This window comes from Bemisia tabaci, chromosome 7, assembly GCF_918797505.1.
Source record: "Bemisia tabaci chromosome 7, PGI_BMITA_v3".
Classification (NCBI taxonomy): Eukaryota; Metazoa; Arthropoda; class Insecta; order Hemiptera; family Aleyrodidae; genus Bemisia; species Bemisia tabaci.
Window position 1 is genome coordinate 24883027 of NC_092799.1, and position 26471 is coordinate 24909497.

Sequence of the window (26471 nt, forward strand, 5' to 3'; positions counted from 1 at the left end):
TTTTTAAAACCAAATTCAGTTATGCTCGAGGTATTTACGCAGTCTCAACATGGCTTGCCGTGAAAGCTAGTTGAAGACGCACTTTTCTAACAGGTGCGCTTTTTCAAATAACCCGCTTTCGACGAATAAGCGTACCAATGTAACTCAAAAAAAGCACTACTGAGACAAATTAGTGAAATTAGGCCGTAAGAAACAAAAATAAAACTCAATGAATATGAATCATGATAGAAAGTACTCGTAACTTTTAAAAGCTGTCGCAGCTTGTAAGAGAGATTTTTGGAATTTTTTTCGGGGAATAATCATAATTTTTTTTAAAAAAATATTCTAGTAGTTTTTTTTACATGACATCTGGATTTCCATTTTCCGTAATCCACGTCACAAGATGGCGCATAATTGTTGTGGTTAGAGAGGCCGAGAACAGAGACGAGAAATTGAAAAGAAAAACCGGAAACCGAAATGTGTCCATGATTCAGAAAGTCTCTAGTCGCTCCCCAATAATAATGTAATATTAAGTCAACAATTTTTTTAAAGTCTGTGATTCTATTCGTTGATGAAAGTGATCTTACTCTCAACTCTGCCGTTCAGTATTCTATGGTTTCTCCCTCTCGTCTAGTTTTATGATCTCTAATTGGAAGTCACTAACCAGGTGACAGAATCACCGTCGTATCAAAATGGCAAGTATAACTTAATTTACTCTGCTTTCAGTCAGTAGCTTTGTCTACAAGAGCCTCTTAACAAGGGCTGAGTATTTATCTTGTGGTCCGAATCCAGAGCTGCACTTTGAAAACCCTTGCGTACTTAATGCTGTTGCGACATTTGTATTCCACTCTGAACAGGTTCACTACAATCCCTTTTATGTACGCTATCTTATACATAGATTCACATCATAAATTTCACATGAATGCTTAAACTTAATTTGAGTGCGATCGTAGTGAATTCTCTCACGAACTGCACCCTCTGATTTTCTTACCTTGACCATAAGATTTATCTCCCATCAGAACTCGTGTTAGTGCACACTTCGTCACCTTCCAGGCAAAGTATCACAAGCGCCATGCGACATTTAAAAATTTCCGCCGCCATTATATTTTTTTACAGAGAAATTGTTCAACGAAGCTGTCCGAAAATTACACCGAATTTTCTTTGTGCTGCCGATAAAATTTAGTGAAATTTTCGAACAGATTCAACCAACAATTTCTCAGTAAAATAATAAAATGGCGGTGGAAATTTTTAAACGTCGCATGGCGCTTGTGATACTTTGCCTGGAAGGTGACGACTTATTAGATTGGAATTCAACCAGAATTGAATTGGTATTAATACATTTCATGAGTTTGATTGAATTGCCTTTTTTCATTGATTGCTGAATGTGTATTTATATTTGCGTTGAGAGATGCGCATTGAAAGTGCTTGCTTTAACGACACTATTGGGACCACATTGTACATGAGTGTAATCATCTTGAATCTCAGTATTGAATTTTCATCTAATCGTCTGCATGAACTAAAAGAACATTCTGAGGCTGCAAACTCTGTGCAGGGATGGCAATTTTGAATAAATTTTTTGTTCCGAAAAATTGATTAAGTAAACCGAATCAATTTTTCGAGGGGGATTAATAATCATAAACGATTTTTCGAGCCGAAATTGAATTATTGAAAAAAATTGAAATTTGGACGTTTGTATGCCACATAAGGCCTAGGTTCTGTGAGACCTAAGTTTCATTTCAAGCTCAGTTTTAGTAGTAAGTATCTATGTTTTGGGGCTGAAGTTGGATTTTCAAGCTTTTTAAAAATCTATGTCGAAAAAAATCGATTTTTTCCATCCAATTTCAAATTGAATAAATTTTTTACCGAAAATCAAATCGGTTTCCCGAAATACAAACTGATTTCCTGAAATTGACTTATTCAAAAAAATCGCCATCCCTAACTTCGTGGATTGCAAAGGAAAACAATTGAGTATCTGACATCATAATATGCATCTAAGTCCTACCAAAGCTAAGCGCTGACCTCAGTGAGGTCTTACTTGGTATTTGCCTCAGTTCTTTCTAATGTTCCTGTCCAAATATTAACCTGCCATCTTCAATTGTGTTATTGTTTCAATGTGGGCTTTAAATCTTTGCTTGAACCTGAAAATATTACCAGTTCTTGGCTGACTTAGAAGTAGAAGAAATAAACTGTGGGAATTGAAAATGTTACTGAAAGATCTATACTAAGACAACTAAATGGGAAAATAAGAGCCCACAGATATTTAACCTCCCTCTGCAAGAGTGGCTACAAGATGATCTGTCTATCAAATTTACCAATATTCAGCTCGGCTTAACTTGAAAGGAGTACCTATTGCAAGGGCATTTAAAGGTCCGATGAAGGTACCTGCTTAAGGTAAAAATTTCATTCTGTATAAATCATTGGTATGAACCCCACAAAAATTGCCGTTTCATTGTATTTTTGCCCATTTACAGTATAGTAGAGGTACAAGGTTTTGCATTTTGGCCATGGATACGGCTTATTATTTGTGAACATTGTTGCAAGATCATTTTCACAGGTATTTAACGAAGTTGTATTTTTACAGATGCAATTCATGTTGTTATTTAGTCGGCAGGGAAAACTTAGACTGCAAAAATGGTATGTTGCTCATCCTGATAAGATCAAAAAGAAGATTACGAGAGAATTAATTGCCACAATTTTAGCTAGAAAACCAAAAATGTGTAGTTTCCTGGAATGGAAAGATCTAAAAATTGTTTACAAAAGGTAAGATTCTGAAATTTCTTTGCCCTCCAATGTTTGTTTTTTTTTCTTCTTAAATAGATTTCATTTAAAAATATCGTTATTACTACACTATGTACCCATCTTCTGTCTTTCCACATGAAATAAATAGCTTATTGCCAAAACGAGATTCTTCGCCCGCCCCCCCTTCAATTTTTAATGGCAATTTAGTACCATGAGAGGAGCCTCCTCAGGGTCATTTTAATGTCAAAAATGAAGTATTATAATAGATCTAGAAGCGTAGGATTTATGAATGACTATTATTCCTGTAAGATTTAAGTGCGGAAAACGTTAATCACAATGGGCAAGAATAATCGCCAGCAGATACTCATTCTTTCCCTGTAAAGATACTTTATTCTGTAAATAAGAAAGAGAAGAAACTGATGGAGTTTAGCAGTAACAGAAGTACTTCTCGCTTGGAAGTTTATGCTCCACAGCCACTCCGCACACTTCACAGCCTCCCGGATGTTTTTATTCCTCCTGGAGATACACAGTTCCTGCCAACTGTAGTTCTTACAAATAAACCGCTCAGCAATACGGACTTATCTGTGAAAAGACAAAAGAAATACGGACCATGTATCCAAGGTCACCATTTCAACAATTTATCGCTTGTCTTCAATTTAACTGAGGGATTGAGCAGAGAATTATGCCAATTCCAGTCTTTATACAACTGAACTTCATTGATGTAGCTTGAGCTACTCCTAATTAGAAACTAGACAGGCTCTTTTCGAAAGAATGATGTGTCCTTCACTTTTTCTCTTAATTTTATTCAAACAAAAGTTTGCAGTTTTGTCGAAAGAAGAATTTTACTTTCCATTTCGCTAATATCTCGTTATATGTCTTATCACATTTTGCAAGAAAATCTGATTGCAAGATTATTTTTCAATTAAGTTATGTCCATTAATTTCATCTCACATTGTACCTCACCCGGATGTTTTTATGTATTGTTTTTTTCTTCTTATAGGTATGCCAGTTTGTATTTTTGCTGCGCAATTGAACAAAACGATAATGAATTGTTAACTCTAGAAATTATTCATCGATATGTTGAATTGCTGGACAAATACTTTGGCAGTGTAAGTAGCTTGAATTTATGCCTTTCTATCTTGTACTTAATTGTTTGTATAGTTTCTATAAATTTTCTTTCTCTTTCTTGATCCTTTAAAAGAGGGAACTCACCTCATACAACCAAATGTGGAGAGAGGGATTATAGTTTGTCAGGGAAATTTTTTCAGTAGGAAGTTTTTTTAACATCAGGTTGTAAAATTGGTATTTGAGTGCTTGATTAGACATGTTCTCCATGATTTGAAAGAATATGTTTTGAGTTGTTTAACTCAGACAGCTAAGCATATGAGTTTCTTTGAGCTTGAAATGTTGCATTCTAAAACTTTGAATAGCCTCTTTTAACTGAATTTTTATTCTTAAAACATCAGACTGACACTACTCTAATATGATTTGACGCTTTGGAGTGTTTTTGTACGGCACCTCCCTGTGCAATGGTAACAAACTCAAATTTAAGTTTTTTAGTTTTAAGGTTCCTATTCCTCTCCACAGAACCTGTTGAAAAAACTGTGAAAATAAATTCTAACTGATACTGATGCTGACCTGACCCATCATGGAATGTGCCTTTAAACATAGAGATGCCCAGTTCAACTGTTCACTCAAGAAGTTCAGCTTAAAAATTAGCAGCAGAAATTCGCATTCTTTGATCAGGGCGCTTAAAGAATTTATCATAGTGTTTTGAATAATGGGGTGGTTGTGGTTTGTATGAACATTCACCATTTATATCAAATGTTGATAATCTTAGCGTAAAACTTGGCGTTCTTGGTAACAAATATTACCTATCTAATAATTTGCAGGAAAATTTTTAAAAAGTTGTCAGCCCCTCCTCCCCCCCCCCCCCCCATCCGGTGTTTCTTTAACGAGGAGAGATGATGATAGACTGCCATATTATTTATTGGTTTTGCAGACTATGGCCCACCACCACCAAAAACCTCTCATTTTTTAAAACAATGTAGGTACTTTGCTCACTAATTGGAGACATTTCAAAGAATTATCTGGTTACCTTGAGCTTCAGGATAGTCAATTCCTTCTCTTTTCTGATATTAATTGAAGGAATGATGAATTGATCAAATGAACTAACTTCCCAATGTTCAATTAATCTACTGTAAGATTAAAAAATAACTCATATTTCATTTCTTTTATTATCATATCATCTCGTATCGCAATGGGGTTCTTGGTAGCATTTTTTAAATCGGCCTTTATTCACCCCTCTATCTTCCTACGAATTTCCCCTTCAAAGTGTTGCTTTTTTTTCATGGGCCTTTTATAATTTTCCCCGACCCAAATACATTTTTGGTCATAGCTTTATTTGCTCTGTCCTGCAGGTTTGTGAATTGGATATAATCTTCAATTTTGAGAAAGCATACTTCATCTTAGACGAGCTTTTGCTAGGAGGTGAAATCCAAGAAACAAGCAAGAAAAATGTGTTAAAAGCCATCGCTGCCCAGGATCTACTACAAGAGGTTAGTGATGGTGATACTGCATTAGAACTGTAACATTTGGCTGTCACTCAACCACTAATCTGATTGTTTAGTCAAATTTTAGGGCAAAGCCACATATTTAATTGGTTAAGGAAGGTTAGTTAGTCTCAGAGTCTTTTTTACTCTCTCCATCATTCAAAGCATAATATATTTTTCATTGGTGATCCATTCATCAATCGGAAGATTTCCTTTGCCAGGGAAAAGCTTTTGTTTGCTCGTATTAAGCATGCTTCAATAGATTTATTTTAATTAGTTTTTAATGTTTAAATTCAATCTTTTTTGGGAGATCGGAACTTGCCCTAACCATGTCCAGCCACCCCAATCCATAAAGTCAGGGAGAAAAAAAATAATCCATTAATCTTTTAACATATAGGTATGAAAACTAAATTTCTCATCTCTCACCAAAGATAATAAACTCCTTATCAGAAATCTTGCAAAATCTATTCGCAGCATGATCTTTTTACCGTCTCATTTTTAAAATTTCTTTAATTTTCATAATTGCTGCACATTTTCACCCACTTGAACTTAAATTATTTTTTGGGGCCCCACTCTTCCTTGTATTCAATCACTTGAGCACAACAGGTTACAAAATTCTGTTACAATTGAGTACTTGAGTGGAGTAGAACATAAAATTGAGCTGCCAGCAACTTTTGATAGTAAATTTTGAACCAAGGATCTTCATTAGTTTAGAAACGTCCCTACAGAATGCAGCCTATCACTTTATCATTTAGCAGATCAAGTTTTTCTGTCAATGATGAGTGGACACTCTAGTAAAGCCCAGAAAGTCTGTTGACTGAAAGTCGGCACTTGAGTGCAAAAGGTTGGTAATGTACCTATCCATTTTTAAAGATCATTACTTCTAAGGCAGTTTTAACTATCAAGCAATTAAAACTGGCAACAAATGCAAACATCTGTTTTTCCAGCGAGGTTCATCAGGAAGTTTTTGATGTATGGATCATTGCTTATTTTATTTTTTTGTTTTTGTTATCTTTCTTTACTTTTTTATATATTTTAGCGGCAAAACCCGATTCCAGGCAAAACTAGTTTTGCCTAGGCAAAAATGTATTTTTCCAAGGAATCTAGTTTTGCCTGCGCAAAGTAGGCAAACCTAGTTCCGCCGGAGCGCTGTCAGTTTTGCCTGAACACGACGAGGCAAAACTAGTTTTGCCGGACCAGAAAAAGTACGTAAACCAAAACTAAAAAAAAAATAAATTAAAAATAAAAAATAATAGATTAAGATAAAAAAAAATTATAAATAATTAGATTCTAAAGGCTTCAAAACACAAAACTTAGTCAGGTGGTCCTGGTAGTTTAACACGAATTTAAATTGACCATCTGCTTGTGATTGGTAGCCAATCAGGTTGACCTGGCACCTACTATTCATCTGAGAGTGCTCTATGGGGTTAGACACAACGCCTCTTTGTTTCTTACTACGTTTTTGTTGACATGTTTGGCACATAGAAAGGAAGAGAGTAATCGTGTCTCACGTAATATTCGCGTATTTTTTACTGGATTCCACTTCCAGTCGATCCCTCCCCCGTGACCATTTGCGCAATGTGCTTCCAAGAGCGCATCAAAAATTTAATGCACTGGCAGAACTAGTTTTGCCGGACTTCATCAATTTTGCCTGAACATCAGCAGGCAAAACTAGTTCCGCCTACGGTCGGCTAGTTTTGCCTACGCAAATCAGGCAAAACAGGTTTTGACTAGGCAGCTCTAGTTTTGCCGGTTCATTTCTGGCAGAACTAGATTTGCCCAGGCAAAACTCAGTTTTGCCTGGAATCGGGTTTTCCCGCTTATATATATATATTTGACATTTATTTCAAGATTAAAATAGATCAGATGCTGAGAGAAATCATCAAATCTATCAGCAGTGTAGTACAATGCTAGACATAAGAGAGACATTTAGTCTACTTTGAGGTTTTGGAAGTTCTCTATCTTTTATTCTAAGTAAGATTTTTGGGAGTTTTCTATCGCTCAGTTTAATTTGAGTTCTTGAAGTTTTTTATCGAGATGAATCTAATTGATCCAAGGACCAGAACCACCAGTACATTTCTGCAACTATACAACCAATGTCTTCAGAGAAGGTCATGTTAGTTAACGTAATGTGATATAAACGTTTATGGACCGTAATGGTGTAAAAAAAATTCGTGAGCAATAGTAATCAAATTTTTGAAAACTTATTGCACCTTTTTTCGGAAAAGAAGATAAATGGATACTGTTCATAGACTTGACACCTATGAAGATCAGATAACCTATTATTATCTTTTCCTACTGCATTATTTCAAAGTTCAAAGTTCTTTTCTCTATTTTTTTTTTTTTTTTTTAAATATTCTATAAACTGTCATCGCTGTAACATACTACTTTCTCAATATTTATGCTCCTATATATCATGGTTTTTTTTATTTTTTCGTTTAATCACAAGGTTACAGTATTAATGTCTTCTTGAAGACTGCAGTTGTGTAGCAGCGCAATGTAAGTAGTGGTTGTTTACATACTTAGATCTCTTAAGTTCACCTGGACGGAAAGAATTATTGTAACCCCTAAAGAAATCGCAGGTTTTAGTTGGGGTCTATAATTGTTTACTTTTAAACAGGGATGCTTTTATCGAATTTAATTTACTGGCTTTTAGAGGCTAGTCTACTCATGACATACTTGTGAGTTATGTAGGAGGCTGCAAGGAATGTAGCATACTGAGTGCCATTAATTTATTTTCTGCCCGTTTGACAAAGTTCTTATTTGTTATCATTTTTTTCTGAAGCAAAAATGTCTACTGGTCACTAGTAATTCTGATTTTACTAAAGCATAACAGGTGTAACTTGACACCTAACTTGGCTTGACCTTAACTTGGCTACAGTTTTTAATGGGTTATTCATCAATTCACTGGTGTAAAACAGCAAATTTTAGCCTTTTATGGGAGATTTGAAGCTACTAAATGCTACTAAAGTGCAAGTGGAAATATTATGATTTCTTAATGCATTAATAATACTTCTTCCCTGGGTTTTCCCTTGTCCCATATAAGTGTATGAGTAGTGCTTGGTAGCTATGAAACTTTTGCAAAGGCTCTGCAAATTCTCCTCTTACCCTAAACTTCCCTTAGCCATTTCTTGAAAGCATAGAAAATGCTGTTAATTTTTCCTCACTGGGCCTGTTGCAAACTTCAGCTAGAAGAAAGAAAAGAGTTGTTCCTCACAGAAAATGGCGCATAAATCACGATGAGCGCATTGGGAAAGTCTCAAATACACTCCTAACTTAACTATCTGCGCAAGAAATATGCGTTTTTTTAAGCTTCTCGCTTCAAAAATGATATGACAGCACAGGTGAACATTTCTTGAAAGGAGTCATTCCATCCAATCCTTGCGCAAGAGGATGCTACGCAATATTCAACATGGCTGATGCAAACTTATGATGACACATGTGACAAGACAGGATTTTATCAACTGGTGTGTTTATATTTACATTTTCCTCGCATTGTGAAAGCCCATATGGTGCTTTCTCACGATTTATGCGCGGGAGCATCAGCCATGTTGATTATTATGTAACATCCTAGTGCGCAAGGGTTGGATCTTCCCTCATAAGATGTTCACCTATGCCGTAGCATCGTTTTTTGAAGCAGGAAGCTTAAAAAAACACATATTTCTTACTGCAGATTGTGGAGTTAGGAGTGTATTTCAGACTTTTCCGATGCGCTCATCGCGATTTTTAAGCCACTCTCTTTGAGAAGTAACCCTTTTTTTTGCTCTAGCTGAAGTTTGCAACACGCCCATTGCCTCAGACCTTGATATTATAGCCATAGGGCCAAAAATAAGCAAAAAATGAATCTGCAATGTTGACACTGCGGGAGGTTTTCTAAAACTCTCAGTTTTGTTGTTGAGTGACAGCCTCTACAAAATAAGAACAGATCGTTCATATTTTTTATTATCAATTCTGTCTGTTACCAACATTTTTTTTTTCTTTGTCGTGCTCATCAGCAATGTGCTCTGAACTTTTTAATGCCGTTATTTTTCTAAGATTGTTATTTCTTTTTTACTATTTTTTAAGGCAAGAATTGTGAACATGGCTTGGGTAGCTTAAGCCTCTTGTCATAAGTTTTTTATTTTTGCTTTGTTCACTAAACTAAGTAAGGTTCAAAATCTAAAACCCTAAATCAAAACCAAAAATTACCAAAAACGAAATGAAGTCAAAATTGAATAAGAATTTATTATATTAAGCTTTAACCAAGAGAAATCTAACTTTCTCTCTAATGAATCCTATGAAAATCTTCCTTGCTTTTTTGTAGTATCTTTAAATTTCTATTTTTCTTTCTTATACCCTCTTGCTCTTCTTAGTTTACTCTTTAACCAGCTTAACAGTTGCGCCTCAGTCTTAAAAAAATTCTGGCTCTTGTATAGTGACAGAAAAATTGTTAATTTCCTTTTAATTTATGATGTAGGCAATACCGCAAGTAATGGTTGCTATTATGTCATTGGAGTTAGCTTTTATGTATATTTAAAGCATACATTTGGGGAGGGGGGTGTAATCTATGGTACTTGCCAATGTTTTCCTTAATGACTGCCATAGATTGTAGGCTTTTAAAGAGCCAACACTTTACCGTTTTAACTTTTACAATTATTTCTTTACGCTCATAATATATGTTGTTCTGTTAACTAAGTTTATCTCTTTTGCATAATTAAAGAGGCAGTTGATAAGGGGGGGGGGACTGGAATACTTACAGATACCTATCACTCATTATGCTGCTTCAACTCCTAGCTTTTGAATTATTAATCGTTTGGTACGTTTACCTTTGCCTTGAAAGTTGTGCATCTAATGAATGTGCCTTTGTATTAAAATTTTTGTTTGCATGAATCATAGCTTTTGATAGCCACAAAATCGGTCCGCTAGAGGTATTAAATGAAAAGAAGAAAGTTTAATCAAACCTTAGTCTCTGTTCCTTTGTTCATTTAGACATAAATACTGCATATAGTGAGGTTTGTACTCTATTAAGAGTCTGCTTGTCCTTGTCTTTCAAACTTAAAATTTCACTTTCAAAGTTTCTCAACTTGAGTTCTTATTTTGAATGAGCTCATTCTGAACATGTAGACTTTATTACATTGTTTGAGCGCACACAAAATATGAAAGTTTACTTTTCCAGCCATTAGTAGTTTGCGGAGATCCTATTTGAGAGATGGTTGGTGACTTATGAACTCAAGCTAACACAATATTTTGCCTTGCTAAGTCGTAGCACCCTCGAAATGGCTAATAGTGAAAATCAAACAAACAGGTTTCATTCTTTAAAAGGGTACGAATCATCTTTAAATGCCGTCTCAAACGCAACGTTACCTCTTCTTTCATTCTCTTATTATGCCACTTTTTTTTCTTCAAGAAATTAAAGTGATCCTTTTTAATACTGTTTATTATTGAAACCCTTCAACTTTAATGTTTTATTTTCCTTGTCGGAAAATGGTAGATAATTTACCAGAGAGCTCTAGAAATCACAATGAACGACCAAACAAGGTGCGAATATTTAAGCATTATGATTTATGTTTTCTCATCAAAATTTCACTGAGAAAACGATTCAAGGAAAAAAACTGGAAGTAAGTCTGAACAACGATATTAACGTTTATCAATGCTGAAATTCAAACTTCCCGCTCATTGAAAACCACAATCTACACGAGTTAAATCGTACTTTGAGCCTCACCTTATAGCTTCTGTGGTATGAAAATATGACAACCTCAACGCTTCGGCTCAGCTGTTTCAAGTCTTTTAGACCTTAAACAATATAAGGCGGGGGAGAAACACTGCTCGATTTAGGAGCCTTCCAAAACTATTGTAGTGAGAGGTTCGATTCATGTAGGCTCTGGTTTCGTTGGCTCAGGCTGACTCAAGCTTGTTCTTATATGAGGGAAATTCAAATTTTTCATAACCAGTGCTGATTGAAAACGGCAGTATCATGGTTATGCATTAATATTAGTAATTTTCGCTGCACAAGTCATGTTCTTCTAGAAATTCACATCAGAATGCTTGAATTCGTAACTTGTTTGAAATTGAATATTTTTGTCCTCTTGCTCTTGATGAAGTATGGAATTTTTTTATTATGCTAACAAGGGCTTCCATCTCCCTGCCAAGAATCAAAACTATCAATATCATATTTATTTATTTTTAATTGTAGAAAATAATTGGCTATTTCTCTAATTTTTGTGGGGAAGAATTAACCTAAAATAAAAAATTTATTCCCTCATAGTCAATTCAAAAGTATGATTTATATCGGGAGTAGTATCACACGAGTCAAATAAGACCAAAAGAGGGAATGAACTTGCGTCATCTTAAAATGGGTTGCTTTTCTCTATAAAATGAAGATTAACCAAACCTCTTTAAATCTAAGAGAGGAATACCGTTGTCTTTCATAAATGGTGTTTTTCCACATCTTCCTCTGTCTGTCCTTGTAACATTATTTAATTTTTTCCCTTTTCTTTTTCTTCCATATCAGTTATTACTCAATAAGAATGTTAATATTGAATGAAAATTTGTGGTTCTTCTTCTTCCTAATCTTGGTTTATGTTAGTAAAATGTAGTTTGATTGTAATCTAAATTTTTTGGCTTCTATGCTTAGATGAATATGTTGTCTTGCCTTTTTCAAATTGTTCTCTATCGAAGTCCTTTTAAAATTGCTTGAATTCAAAACCCTAAAATAAACATCTAAGTCATACTGTTTTATAATCAGTACTGAAGAAGATTGAGAGTTCTAGTTTTTCAATTCATTATTTGGCTTCAGAAAGCCGATAAGCTCCCAAATTCAATTGAACCCATAAGGAATGAAATTCACTTTGCTCGAAGCCAGGATATTTATAAGTCTAAGGATTTTTTGCAAAGAATGGCTCAGTTATAAAATCAACAAAAACATTCACAAGTACATTTTCAGCGAAAAAAAGAAAAATTAATTTGAACATTTTCATCAACGTCTCTTGGGCATTGAAGTGTTTCTATTTGACCAAGACTACTTTACAGGCTCCTGTCATTGATATATTTCAACAACATCGGTTCAATTGTTTTTTTTCTCTTTTGTTGATTTTCTTTCTTTATCATTGCTTGCATGCATCAGTTGGGCTTTAATTTGCAAACAAGTAACTCCTATTTCTTGCTCATCCATGAAAGCACGTATCTGCATAGGGAGACTAATGGTACATGCGTTGTTTCCTCAAAGAGTCAGAGATAGTAGTTCCTTATCGCAAAATGAAGTCTCACCATAAGTTGTTTAATTGCTAATTCCAAAATATGATCATTGACTCTCTATTCGTCTCTTTACAAAATATGTAGGTTTTCTTTTTATAACTTCAAGTCAAGATTCATTGCAAGTACACTTTTTTATCTGTATAAAATTTTATCTCGTGATTCCTTCCTCCTTGGCAAAATCAGAAGAATTTTCCCTCTTCCTGTTAAATTTTCCATCGTAAAATATTCTTAAATTTTTCTTGTAGTGATCAGCCTTTTTGTCAAACAATTCCAGCCACAAAATTGGTTTTGATGCTAGGGAGCAAGGGGCGGAATCCCGTGGTTTTATACAATTTGTAATTTGGAAACATGCTTTATATAAAAAATCTAAACATACAATTTAATCAATTGAATTTGCATGAAAATTTGCAAAGAAAATTTCATTGAAGGTAAAGTCTCTGGGAGAAAGCCTGTTTCAAAGTATCATGTTAAACTGATTTCCTGGGGCCTAAGTTTATCATGTTTGTACTTTACTTATCGGCCACATCATTCATACTGATCCAATTTAATGGTGTAAGCTCAACTACCTGTATCAATAATGTTCCACCTTGCTTTTTAGATTGCTTTTTTTACTCAGTTTTTTTCCCAATGATAGGCCTCAGGCCCTCAGGCCCTCTTTAAGGTCATTGGGTAAGGTTGATGTCATTGAATCTTCCTATTCTGAAATTCCTGTTGAATCTGCAATTGTATACTGCTTTTTAGTGAAATGCCCTGTTTATCAGTATGTTTTAGTAGTTTGTACTCTTTTTAAAATAAATATTTTATCCCTTGTTCATTATTCTCATATTATTTCAAACTTCATCTGCAGTATACTTTTTCATCGATATCATCTCATCTATCTTAAGAGAATCACTAAGTACTCATATTTATAGCCTTTGATAAACAGCTAGTATTTTTATTTACTTATTGCTGTCTGCCATTTCCTGTATTAAAGTTTTAAAACTCACCACAAAATGAAATTGATCAACTCATGGCTAGCACAGTTTTTAAAAAAACAAATTTCACTACTTGCGCACTCCCTCTTTTGTAAAACCAGAAGCTACTCGTAGGTTTTTTTGGAAAAAGAATTATCTTCACCAAACAAGTAATGATATTAAAAACTTACCCTACATTATGTAAGTGTGTGAACTATTATTACACCTCTCCATCCTTTCTTGCCATTGGCATTTTTGGTGTCAATATTTTCTAGCTTTTTAAGACTTTCTCATTTATTGTCTCGTCAAAATCGGTTCCTTTAGTATGTGTTGCATCGTGCAGATTGTAATCATTACATTAGCATGTATTTCCTTCAGTTCTCATGACAGCGTCCTCCCTTGAGTATGTCCTGTGTGCTCTCTCTTCTTCCTTCATCTGTATTCTTTCTCTTCCCCCCTCCCTTTTTTTACTAAAGTCAAAAATTGATTCACATTGAAGCTATGACACTGAAATGAAAACGGTCGAAGGTAATACATTACAGTTCAATCCCTGTTTGCTGCTCCGACCCTGCTAAGATCCTGATACCTCAACACACTGAATCCTTTCACCTTGACCTTGGGTTGGATCACATAGAGACCTTGTCATTATCTGTCAACTTAGACTGTTTTCAAAGTGTGCCAGCATTACATCTCTACAATGTGTGTTGTTCTTCATTCATCAAAAGTGTTACCTAATTCAGCATCACGAAACAAAAGAAATCTATTTATCTTTGGTCTTTTGAAAAAACAAATATGTTTGTTGTTGATAGAACACATTTTTCCAGAGGTGCGAAGGTTTTGAGAGAACATAATAAGACTAACTAATTCCTCTTGAGATGTCATTATTTGTGATGAAGAGCCAGACTTTATAACTCATACTTAGATAGATCTTTTTTATTTTATTTGTATACATCCATTCAACTCATAAATTAATGAAACGCAGCATGATTGCTTCTATTATTCATAACATTGCCCTTTTAAAGCCTCGAGATGTCGCATTTCGACGGTGAAACTACCAGACCATGCATCTTGGTTTGTGACATCGCAGACTTCCTGTCCTATTTTTTTTTATGCATGGATAATTACTCGACATCAATTCTTGAAAACTTCCGTAATTTTCCTTTTCTATATTGGGCAAATTTTAAATAAATTTCAAGGAATGAAGGTGATCTGTTCTTCAAAATAATGAAATAAAAACAGAGATTTTTAAACACCGTAAACGAGATACGTCATTTGGGAGCTTCACCGTCTCCTTATTATCTTCTCTTTAATTTTAACACTTCCTTAATCAATGCATTTCTTTTAGCTTAAAGATTTCTCAAAGTCAAAGGGATATCTATGAATATTTCCTGTTTGGAATACATCTAAGCCAAAAATGTATCTAAGCACCGTGGTCAGGTTCAATTCTCAAATGAAACTAGTCATTAAAACAGATCAATTCCCTCTCAAGACTTTATTGTACAGCAATTTATTTCCATTTGAATTGAATCCTGTCTCGTAAGTGTTGAATGAATTTTACTTCAAGCCTAGTTTGCTCTGCTTGATACATGTCAGCTCAGAATACAGGTATCATTTTTTCTCCTCTTTCTAAAGGGGACAAGTGCCTTGAAATCCTTCTAACCAGTTTTCTCAGGAAATGCTGCTATTTTGGAAGTTCTGTCTTTTATTCAGTGAATATTAAACTTTGGGCTGTTTGCCAACTACAAAAAAATCTCAAGAGGTGGGTGGGCGTCTTTGCGTATGAAGTGATATAGGGGGTTTGTGATCATTAAGTAGACCGTTCTTTAAATTTTTAGGAAAAAGTCTTCTGCATCTAACCATAATATGATATCCTAATCATCAAGAAACTCTCAACTTTGACAGTGCATCATTATCATAGGATTCCAAGTAAAAAGCAGTCTTAAAGTTATTTAATATTAGCTTGTGAAGTCAGCACTCCTTTTAGCTCATTGGAGTTGGCAATGACTCCTCACATAACATTCTTTTCGGACAGAAAGAACAGGAAATAATTAAAAGAAGGTGAAATCAGCACTAAGTAACTTGCTAACCATCCAATTTTCACAATTTAATAATGTTCCATCTGCAACTGGGTGTTTAAAAGCATATGCTATGATTTTTCTCCACTCATGAATACAAGGGAAGTTTTCATTTGCACTAATATTTGATAAGTTTCAAAAACCCAATGGTGAAAAGATGTTTACTCAAAACTGTCAGAGTTTTATTACAAGCCATCGCTTAGCTGTCACAGCATGTGTATTTATTTCATGAGTCGTTTAACTTGAAGGACAGGCTTAAAAGTGTATGTGGTTTGCAAGTTGTAGCTGTTCGAGCTTGCTTGTCTGTGATAATCATGATAACTCAGAAAGTAACCGCTTCGTAAGAATTGTGGGTTTTAAAGTAACAACCTATCTGACGGAAAGCTCATTGGCTCTCTATAGCTCACTATGTTCATCTGAAAACTCTTAAATATATTTCTACTCAACGCAAAAATTCACTAAATTTATGTTTGGTTATCTACGCTCATCTTAATTTTTTCAAGTTGTTCTGTTTTCTCATTCAAAGCTCCTCTGCAGGTTCAGTGTCCTCTGCCTCCCTCTCAGCAGTGTGTAGTAGGACTTGCAAACACTGCAGAAAACCAAACCAGAATATACCGCTTGTTAATTTTTTAATGAGGAGAAAACAAGCTTGGTTGTGGAATTGGATTTCTGCATTCTGCAGATTTTTTGCTTCTGTAAAATGTAATAATTTTCTACAATGTCCTTATCTGAAACTTAGCAGTGGGATATTGAGTCCAAAGACGTGCCTGTACTGAGATGAGTGCGCTCTCATCTGTCTCCTAATGTGTACTTCTATTGTCATTTCTATTTTGAAAACACAAAAGAGACATTTTGATTGGTTTTAGGATGAAGCGGTTGAAGGAGCACTTAGAGAAATAGGGCTTATCTAGTCAGCCCTCTGTTAGAATTCCATGTTGCGTTCATTCCTCTGCGGCTTAAAGTAAAACAAATGCTATCCAGGGTGGCTTGTTCCATCGTCTACTCCTGGCTGTGACAGCTGTGTTTAGAATCCTGATAACACCTTGAGTTTTGTCGCTTTTAATACTTGTGTATGTGTGAAAGTGTGTGTGCATATGTCTAATGCTGCTAAGCTACTCCTTTTAACATCTTTGTGAAGCTGTTTTCCGCATAATTTTTACGTGTTTGTTCAGCATTCTAAAAACATGGAAATTGCTTTTGTTTTAGTCATTCAAATCCATTAAAACAAAAATTCCACGCTCGAAAATATGCAAGAGCTCGTATTCTTCTCTTGTTGTAAATTTTTTGCCATCAAAAGTGTAATGATTGCCATATTGACTAATTGTTTTTCGATCTTAGCCTTTTATCTTTATTTCTTTCTACAAGACAGTTTGGGGAGGAATAGCAAAGCTATCTCGAACAAATATATTCATTAGCCCCTGAAGACTATTTTGCCAACTGATTGTCTTGGTTGTTTCTACATCTCGAAGTAATTTAGGAGAGAGAGTGACTGTAATCAGGAAAGTTAGTCAAAATTTTATCAGAAAAGTTTCATTCATAATTATTTTTGAGAGGGTTGATTACTTTACCATTTCTGAAAGTTGAGCCCCTAAAAACGTCGAGTAGATATCGTTCTGTAAGAAGGAAATATGCGAAATTTTAACATCAATTTTATTAGTCAATCAGTGACAAATTTGTCAAAAAGTTGAAGCCCATTTTCAGTCTCCTAAAATTATTTTACTGTCGATAGGTACAATCAATATTTTTGCAATTTACTTTTCATGTCTTTTACATTGAAATCTGATTAGTTTTTTACCCCCTCTAACAGTCCGTTATATGCTCATTTGCTCAAACTGAGCAGCTCAACATGTTACTTAATTCCTCTCACAAAAGAAAAAGGTGCCACAAATTAATGAGTATTATTGATTTACATACTTCTAAAAATACAATTTTCCATAGAAGAGTCAAATTTAAGAGATTTATCTGACAGAAATAATTTTTCAGTCCGAACAACATTGAAATCAAATGGCATTTTAGGCGATGCCGCTCTGGATTGTTACGCATTTACTACAGTTAAGAAGTATGTTAAATGTCTGATTCTTATAAGACTATCGAAACAATTTGACTACATAGAACGGTTTGAAGTTTCCTTAATCCTTTGTACTTGCTAGCAAGTCTTTCTTTTCACTGTGAAGCAAGAATTCAACAAATTTTCTCACGTGAGATTAGAAGTTTGCTTCTAAAATGGTTATTTCTTGCTATTTTCAAAGCTTATCAAGAGACTGCATTTAATCTCCTCCCTCCACAGAATCACTGATTGACGATTCTTGTTTTATGAAGAGTCTGTCACCTATCTGATTCGTGTTCATCAGATAACCTGAAATTTTAAAAATTCAATTACCTCGGTGAAGGAAGGAACCATTCACTGAGTTTATTTTTCTGCTATTTTCACCTCAGAAATTTGTCTTTAAATTTCATAAGTAGAACCATGATTATTTGTGTATTAAGCGTCCATGGTTTTTTTATACACACCCTTGATTTCTAAAAAAGTAATATTTTGCTCAGTTTGTTACAAAATTGTCTGCTCTTTCATAAAGTCAGGTTCATCTATAACTTCGGGGCAACTGCAATTGCCACAATCTATCACTATTAATCGAATCAACTCGCTAGTTCTCTTAGATTTTTGACTGATGTATGAAAAATCTAAAATAATGATGTGTTTTGTGTACATAAAAATTTCAATCCCTTTCCTTTTGAATTTTCTAATTTTCACCAGGAAGTGTGGAAAAAGGGAAAGTGTTTTATTTTAATAAATTATACAATGCTGTAAAAAAAACCTGTGGTTTTTAAATTTAAAGTTAAACTCCTGCATATTTACCCCAATTTCTTTTTCTTTTTCTTTTCTTTATTTTGCTTGGGATCAATCATAATGAGTTAGTGAAAGAAGTCGAGCTTAAACGGTTAGTTTTACTCATCTCCTCCTTATTTTATATTTAGTTGAATATCAGTGTAGGTTTTGTCTCCAGGTAATAGCACAGACAGCGCTTTTTGTTTTTTTGAATTTTTTTTTAGTCTTGTTAATTTAAAATTTTGATATCTAGCTCAGGACCTGTCATTTCATTACTTTTTTCACCTCCGTAATACATCGTTGTTAATCGGGATCGCACACATATTGTCCTCTTTCGGGAGGAATATTACAAACGCCTTTTTTGCTTAGGTACTGTTTGTCAAACTTCTCAAGCTTGTCTAATTTTTTACCTACAAACTGATGAACAGAATCACTCAAAAATTTTACCAAATATTCCTTCTGTCATCAAAATCAATCTCCGAATTTATAATGAAAGTGCGTGCAAAGTTTTAAAGAAAGGTGTAAACAAAATTTGAGATGTCCAGCAAAATGACATCTAAGCTCAAGTCAATATATAGCTATACAACTTGTCTTCGGAGGTAAATCCTAGGAGTTTCATTTTGTTTAAGAGGCACATCCTGTCGTATAGATTGCTGAAGTATTTCATTGTAGTTTCACTGATTACCAGCAAATTTTAACTCTGAAAAATCCATTGCTTGTACATGTTGCTTTGGAATTAATTATTGTATTTTCCGAGTACTTTTAACAAAATTTTATCCAGTCAAAGTCTTATATTTGATTCTCAGTGATTGCACCCATCGGTGCGGACTAGTAAGATTGTGTCAGTTTCACAGTCAGAAATGGTGCGGTTTTGTTTTTGTTGAATTTTGTGATGCCTGTTTTGGATAAGGAGCCATTCTGTTGCCTCTGGCCTCTGTTCAGCTCAAGAACCCCTGCAGTTCTGTATAGGTACGTCTTTTTTTAAATTGATTTTTCGTACCTTTTTTTATTGATTTGTCTGAGGTTGAAGTGCAACATATTGGTGACCTTTTTCAAAACAGGTTTTTTTGTCCGGGTGGCAGAGTTCATCCTTGATCAAAATCTGAACAGTAGCAGAACCTTTCAAACCTCTCAGTTACTTACTCTTAAAAAGGAATTGATCCAAAAGTTTCATCTTGGACTTAAGATTGTGGAAAACGACTTTCGATAGTCATGAAGACTAAGATGTTCTACGATCTTTAAACTTTAACACCTTACCTTTGAGAGTAAGGAATCGGAATCCAATATATGTATTGTTGCAAACTTAAACTATCTAATATCTTATTTTGTACCATCAATTTTTTATAGAGTATTTTTTATGTGCTGCATGAATGGAATCAACTTTTTTCACCAATATGTTTCACCATGAACCGAAATAACTCAAGTTAATGTATAAAATCCTACATGAATGCGACAGTCAGCCACTTTGAGCAATCAACCAATTGTTAATGGTTGAAGTTGACTGTTGATAATTCTCACTGTTTTTTCTTTTAATGTGACTTGTCTATGAGAAAAGAGTTTCTAGAGTTACAGAAGTCAAATTCCAGGTATTGGCACCACCGCGTTAAAAAGATTTGTGGAAACTGTGGGTGCAAAAAAAATCTAAATATTTCAAACCAAACTAGAGATTAAACGGTTTGAAGTTGTAGTAATAAGAAAGTAGTTCCAAGAAAACTCTGTTTGAAGTTTTAATCTTCTATGAGTGCGGCTCAAAATTGTTGTTCCATGAGGTAACTTTACGCCCTTTAATAGCATAAAAATGAACTAAACTTCTCGAAACGTTTTGTACAGAAGAGTATTTCAAATTTCAATCTCCTAATCCTCTCTTTTTGACTCAACCTATCAGAATTTTCTGAAATATTTCCCTCCCTGGATTTAGGATCATTTTCCTATGGATGGTCACACATTAGCTCCTAATTAATTTTTTCCCCTCAGCATCTTGTAAAATTTAGATGATTTCTACCATGTTCTTCGATCTCAGCCATTTTCTTTTCAAGCACAGTCTTAATTTTCTGCAGGGTATTAAAGTAATATGAAGCTTCATTACTTTTCTCAGTGGTTTTTCATATGGGTTTTCGTTTATTTGTTGCAGGAAGAAACTCCACAAGGATTTTTTGAAGATCACGGACTTGGCTAAACAAATAGTCGCATCTGGGTGTTATACACAGGTCATACCTCTGATTTAATTTAAAGTTGCGTCCATTATTGTTGTATCAATGTTATTTTGCTGCATTTAAATAGTATTGTAAGAGTTGATGATCTTCAATTCATTAAGTTATGGAGAGAAGTCAAGGGTTGTTGAAATTATTATTAGGATTTTTCTTATCTCTGACTCTCTTTTTCTTCTTTTTTTTTTAGTAAAAGGATATTGCACAATAACAAGAGGAATCAAAGGGATTTGGCATTCACTAAATTTCATTATTTTTTTACATTTATCCTCTGCTAGGTCAGCGTAGTGACTGTTCAAAATAGTGTGTGTAACAATGCTGAAAAATCTACTTTTCAGTCCTATTTGCCGTGAAATTAGCACTTAATAAGTTTGATTCACTGAAAGTTTTATAGTGTAGAGATCAGAAAGAATATCAAGTAAGTATAAAATAAAATTTAGCTAGAATTAAGTCTTCTTACATGTTGTGCAATGTCCTTTTGACTTAGTTTACAGAGCTTCAAAAAAGTTTTAACATTCATGATTTTTGAAGAATTATATTTAGTTGTTGTTACAATTCTTTTGGAGCTTTTATACTTTGTTCAATCTTTTTATTTTTAAACCAATTTACGTGTTTTCTCATTATGTAGTTTTGAAAGTTCTCCTGTTTTAACAACTGATAATTTGTGCTTTTTTGTAGAACTAAATTGGTGTCTACCAAAACTTAACATTCCACATTTCCTGAAGTTAACTGCACCTCAGCGCCTGTCGGAAAACCATGTTTTAAGTTTCAATATCAGATAATTCAACCAAAGTTTACCTAACCACAGTTTTTTTAAGCCATCTAATAATCTCACGTAAATGAAAAGGTTTGATTGGGAAGGTACTTTATAGGAAATATTAGGATTCCAACAACGCACAAAGTAAACCAAGTTTCAAGCACCGGAGTGCTTTGAAAACTCAAAAAGTAGCGTAAATCCGTAAACGTGTAGCAAGTAATATTGAGAATATTTTTTTCAATTATTGAAAGAATGCATGTTCGAAGTCACCCACATAAAAGGCATTTTGCTTGAACTCTGAAGTGCGTTGAAACTCATGCGTTGCTAACTAGTGCTTTTATGGTCGTAAAAGTAATTTTGATTCGAAATCTGTCTTTCTTTTTAATCAAACACCAGGAGTAAAGCTGTGTGATAGTGGCTTGCTTGCTAGGAGGTTAGCGGCTCATCAGAGCCTAAGAATATCATTTTTAAAATCACAAGAAATGAATAATGAGCACTGGCAAAGGGAAAAGTTTGTAATTAGCACTAATTATTCTGCCATTGAATTACAGATTTTTCTCAAGTGTTGTTTTATTTGTATGATTTTGCAATGATCATGAAGCACTTGTTTGCATGTTGTAGCCAATGAAATTTTTCAGTTGGACAGGACAAAACTGAAGTGGAATAGAGTTGTGTGATTGGTCGGTTGTCCTATTTGTTTTCTTTGTCATGACTGTACTCAACTGTGCAATTGGCAAACTGAAAGCACCTCCTCGATTACCAATACAACTGTTAATCCTTGGGACCCATGAGGCATGACAAAGAAAACAAGTGTGACTGCCGACCAATCATAAAGCTCCATTCCATTCCACTTTTGTTATGTCCAATAAATGATCACAAAATTTCAACAAATCTCCTTCGGATTGTATTCTATATTCGCATTGACATTAGAATGATTCACTAAATGGACCAACAATTACACCATTTTACTTGAATTACATATCCCTGGAGCAAATTTATTTGCCTATTGTTTGCATTGAATTAAATGCCTTATGATGATTCAAAGTAGTATCCTTAAAGTACTCTAATTAATGAATGTAAAGGCTGTGAGTTTTATGATACGTTACTGTCTGTGCACAAAAAACTCCCTCTTTTACTGACTGTCAGTAAATAAACTAATGAAATTTGCCAAGTTTATAACCTAACTTCTTTATTTTCTGATGAGCTCGAATATGCAACCACTTTTATGGATCTCTGGGGTCGTAAGAAAATGGAGTTAACAAATGGTTTAAACATCAATAAAAATAGCCCAGATCGTAGAACAGGTTATCAAGATTTAATAAGTCAGTTGTGCTAGTTACAGAATCATGTGTTGCTAGTTTAAGCTTAAAGAGTAGCATAAAATAAAAAGATTCATCCAAATGCCAAGTTTTTACGTTCAATATTAATGCAGATATTGCCTTTCAAAAAACACAGTGTATACGTCTTAATCCATCCATTGCGATAGTGAATACCATGGCTTCTTCCACCTTGGATTGATCAATCAGTTGTCCACTCGTTTGCACTGGTTGCTGGACATAAAATACAAATGAAACTAAGGTGGAAGACCATAGTACCAAATTATGGTATATACAACCGCAAAGCATGACGTCAATGCCGTGTGTTTTGATTGGTGATCTCTGGACCAATATTAAATGCAGAAAGTTGGCGTTTGGACGGATTGAATTTTTTTTCCTGATCTATAAACATAAACCATCAAAATGCAAATCTGTAATAACACAACTGACCTATTGTAAAACTACGCCAAGTAATTTCTCAAGAATTAACATTGATGGTGGAACCAAAAAACACTGAATCTTGGTTAGCTTCATTCTCAGTTCTCAAAATAATTTTCTTTAAATAAGAAATATTCACCTGGTTTCAATTTGAGCATTTCCACATAATTTCTCGGTACGCATGCAAGATTATTTTCTAAAAATTTTTTGCAACGGTAGTAGTTAGTCTTAGTCGAAGCAGGGATGCAGAAAATTCTTATGAGCAAAAATTAGCCGCAACATTTGTCTCAAAAATACCTCATTTTTCGGGTCTCTTTACTTTGCAAAAAAGTCCATAGCACTCACTGAGCCTATAAATTTTATTAAGTACCTACTTACCGCAATTTGTCGTTATTATTTCATTTTTCATGAAGGGAAACAATTTTCACCAAAATATTTCGGTGCTCATGGATTGGTACCAGGACTTTTTGTCCGCAATTTTACGTCCACTAACAGATGTCCACTTAAATTTGTGTTCATAATCTTTTCTTCCACAAAATAATGAGTCCATAACTATCGAGTCGAAAAGCATGTGGCACTGCCCATGTGCAAAGCTTAGTTGCCACTTTGTAGGAATAAGATTGTCATTTTCGTTAGTATTTTAGATGGACATAAAATCAATGGACACAAAATCTCCATTGACTTAATTTTACATGGACTACTTAAAAAATGGACTTAATGAGAAGTGGACAAATTTTACAGTGGACACAAAAATGATGCCTGATTTCTTCATGCTACGTTCAACATTTTCTGCACCCCTGAGTCAAAATGTGTTCGTTTTAAAAAGCTAAGCAAGAGCAAAAATGTTGACTCATGAGAATCAAGTTTTAATCCCACTATAGGTATAGATTATTTTTGTTCTTGATGATTTCTATTTGTAAGAAAGTATTATGCTTCAACTCCTTTGAACTTTCAATTATACTTAAATTTTCAAGTCTCATATTCCAGTCAGAATCCTAGAAAATTTAGATAGTCATTTTAACTTTCTGATAAGAAAAAAATCAGTATTTTTCAGTTCTTTCACCTAGCTATAAGTATAGTCTTCTCTATGATGGAGCTTGAGGATAGGAAAATGAAATCTTTTTTGACTGCTCTAATGGTATGAGACAGTGGAGTCGCTTCTGGTGGCAGGGAATCATCTTTTCATTTTTAGTTAACTCCTCATCCTTGAAGCCAAGAGATGGAGTTTGAATTGAGGGAAAGAGGAAAGCACAAACCTTTAATGGGGAGCGGCATTTTGTTCTTACTATATGATGAGTCTTCAGTCTGTTAACGACCCTTTAAGGTTCGTGATCTCCTCTTCTACTTAAACTTTCCCTTCCAACAAGATCGTCAGCAGTCGAAAGACTGTTCATTGAAGCTTTTGTATTCTGTATTCCGCTTTCTTCGTTATCATGTGTTTTTGTTGAGAGCATTTTTACTCTCGGAATCTTTTGAAGGAGCCATGTTGTTACAGCCAATGTGCAATGTAGTTTTAGTTTCTCATCATTTGAGAATTATTTTGTTGATGCTTATTTCTTTAGACCATTCATGACACCCACAACAAAATCAACACATCTAATTTCTATCTTGTGCTGAGTTCGTGCACATTTTCACCACTGCTTTTATCCTTTTTCTCACCTCATCACTGTCTTAGAACTTGAATTTTCATCACATAAGAAGCAAATGAACTGCAAAGACGAAATCCTAATCAAAAATATGTTGTCGAAAAATCTTGTGTAATTCTATGAGTCATTTTCAGATTTAAAAAGCTAATATTAGTTTTAAATTTCGATCATTCTACCAACTCTTGAACAAAATTTCAATATAATCATCAGTTTATAAAATTACCCACCATTGATTATCAGTATTACAGTAAGAAAGTCTCACATGAAATCACACCCTCCTCGTGCTTCAAACTAATCCAAATGAAAAATATTACATCTGCTATAGTCAACATGGGAGCACATCTATATGGGTCAAATAATTTTCTGTGTGAAGAATTACTCTAAATTTACTAAGAAACGGACACAATGCAACGGAAACAGATCAAGTCACATCTAGTTTGATCTACCAAAGAGAGGCTTAAAGTTTTGTTTTTACGTAAAACTCAATGATAAGAACGAAGTTTAACGACTATTATCACGTTCAAAATATTTTTTCTTGGCTTTGAAGTTTTTACAGGAAAACTATATAACTAGCTGAATCCAAAACTATTCCTACCTTATTTTCTTTCCAAAACACGATTTGCTACGTTTCTGTTAAATTCTGTCCAAATCATACCATGATTGCCATGTGATGCTTAAATTCAGATTTTGACTAGTGCGTAGTATATTTTAAACTTATTTTAGAAAATGATAACTCTCTAGGTTAAAAAACCGTTAAAGTATAGCTAAGCTTCCATATTTGTGGATCTTGGCCCGGTAATCTACCACCTCTTGCTGCAATGAAACATCCGTTTTGTTCCCCAAAGATTCCATTGTCTAACAATTATACTGTCTGTTCAACCTATCCGCAAAAGATGGTTCAAGGTGAGAGTTTACTCTCCGCTTGTAAAATTTATAACTATCATGGAAGAAAATGTATTTTTGGTTAACAAAATGAAGAATTAGAAAAGAAAATTCAAAGTCTCAAGCTGTTTAGTATTTGTCAATACCAATTGTGCTGAGCGATTGACTTTTCATAGTTCAAAAATCAGTCTTGAATTAAAGGAATTAGGCATTCCCAATGATGAACTCTCCCCAATTTTTAAGGATGTTTATCCTCACAACCGTTCTTCATTTCAGTATTGTTATTCCAGCAAACGACCAAAAACACATTTTCTTATTGTATCTTTGAACTTCCTGCTCAGAAGGTATACCTCACCTTAAGCAGGTGGTAAAATGGCCCATTCTGCAAAAATTAGTAATCAATGAAACTTTTCCTCAAATATATTGGATGTGCCTTCTACTCTCAAAATGTTGATATTGGCTGTTATAAATGATTTACAATATAAGATTATAATTTTTTTTCTTTTAAAAAATGTTGTTTTTGTATTATTACAAGTTTGAGGTTTCAAGTGAAATAGTTTGCGCAGATGAGAAAGAAGTTGTCAATGTTTATCCTGATCTTCTTTTTTCCCTGATTACTTTGTTCCTAATTTTCTAAAATACCTAACTTAAAAGTAACATTTATTCTTTTATAAAAGACTTAATCATTGTTAATGTTCACTTAAGTATTGTAATATCTTAATTTATTTTTACTCTAGAAATAAACTTTATCATTCCTTTTCATCAACCAAACCCTGACTTCACTTTTTTGTCAGATCTTAGCATAGCTCATAGCCAGTGTGTGTGTGTTAGTCTGTAAATAGAAATGCTAAGACATAGGGTGTCCAT

General features: G+C 34.2%; 1 protein-coding gene across 3 annotated transcripts; it reads left to right on the plus strand.

Moving 5' to 3' along the window:
* Positions 1–375: 375 nt before the first annotated feature.
* AP-1sigma (AP-1 complex subunit sigma-2) lies at positions 376–26375 on the plus strand. 3 transcript variants are annotated; one of them, XM_019044295.2, is made up of 5 exons: positions 376–674; positions 2561–2739; positions 3719–3827; positions 5139–5276; positions 20490–26375. In XM_019044295.2, exons 1-5 carry the CDS (start codon positions 672–674, stop codon positions 20532–20534), a joined length of 474 nt encoding a protein of 157 aa, XP_018899840.1. In that variant the 5' UTR covers positions 376–671; the 3' UTR covers positions 20535–26375. The 3 variants fall into 3 exon arrangements, with proteins under 3 accessions (XP_018899840.1, XP_018899839.1, XP_072158575.1); XM_019044294.2 differs by lacking the exon at positions 20490–26375 and adding an exon at positions 16398–18346 and having other exon boundaries at positions 377–674; XM_072302474.1 differs by lacking the exons at positions 376–674; positions 20490–26375 and adding an exon at positions 16398–18346.
* Positions 26376–26471: the final 96 nt, after the last annotated feature.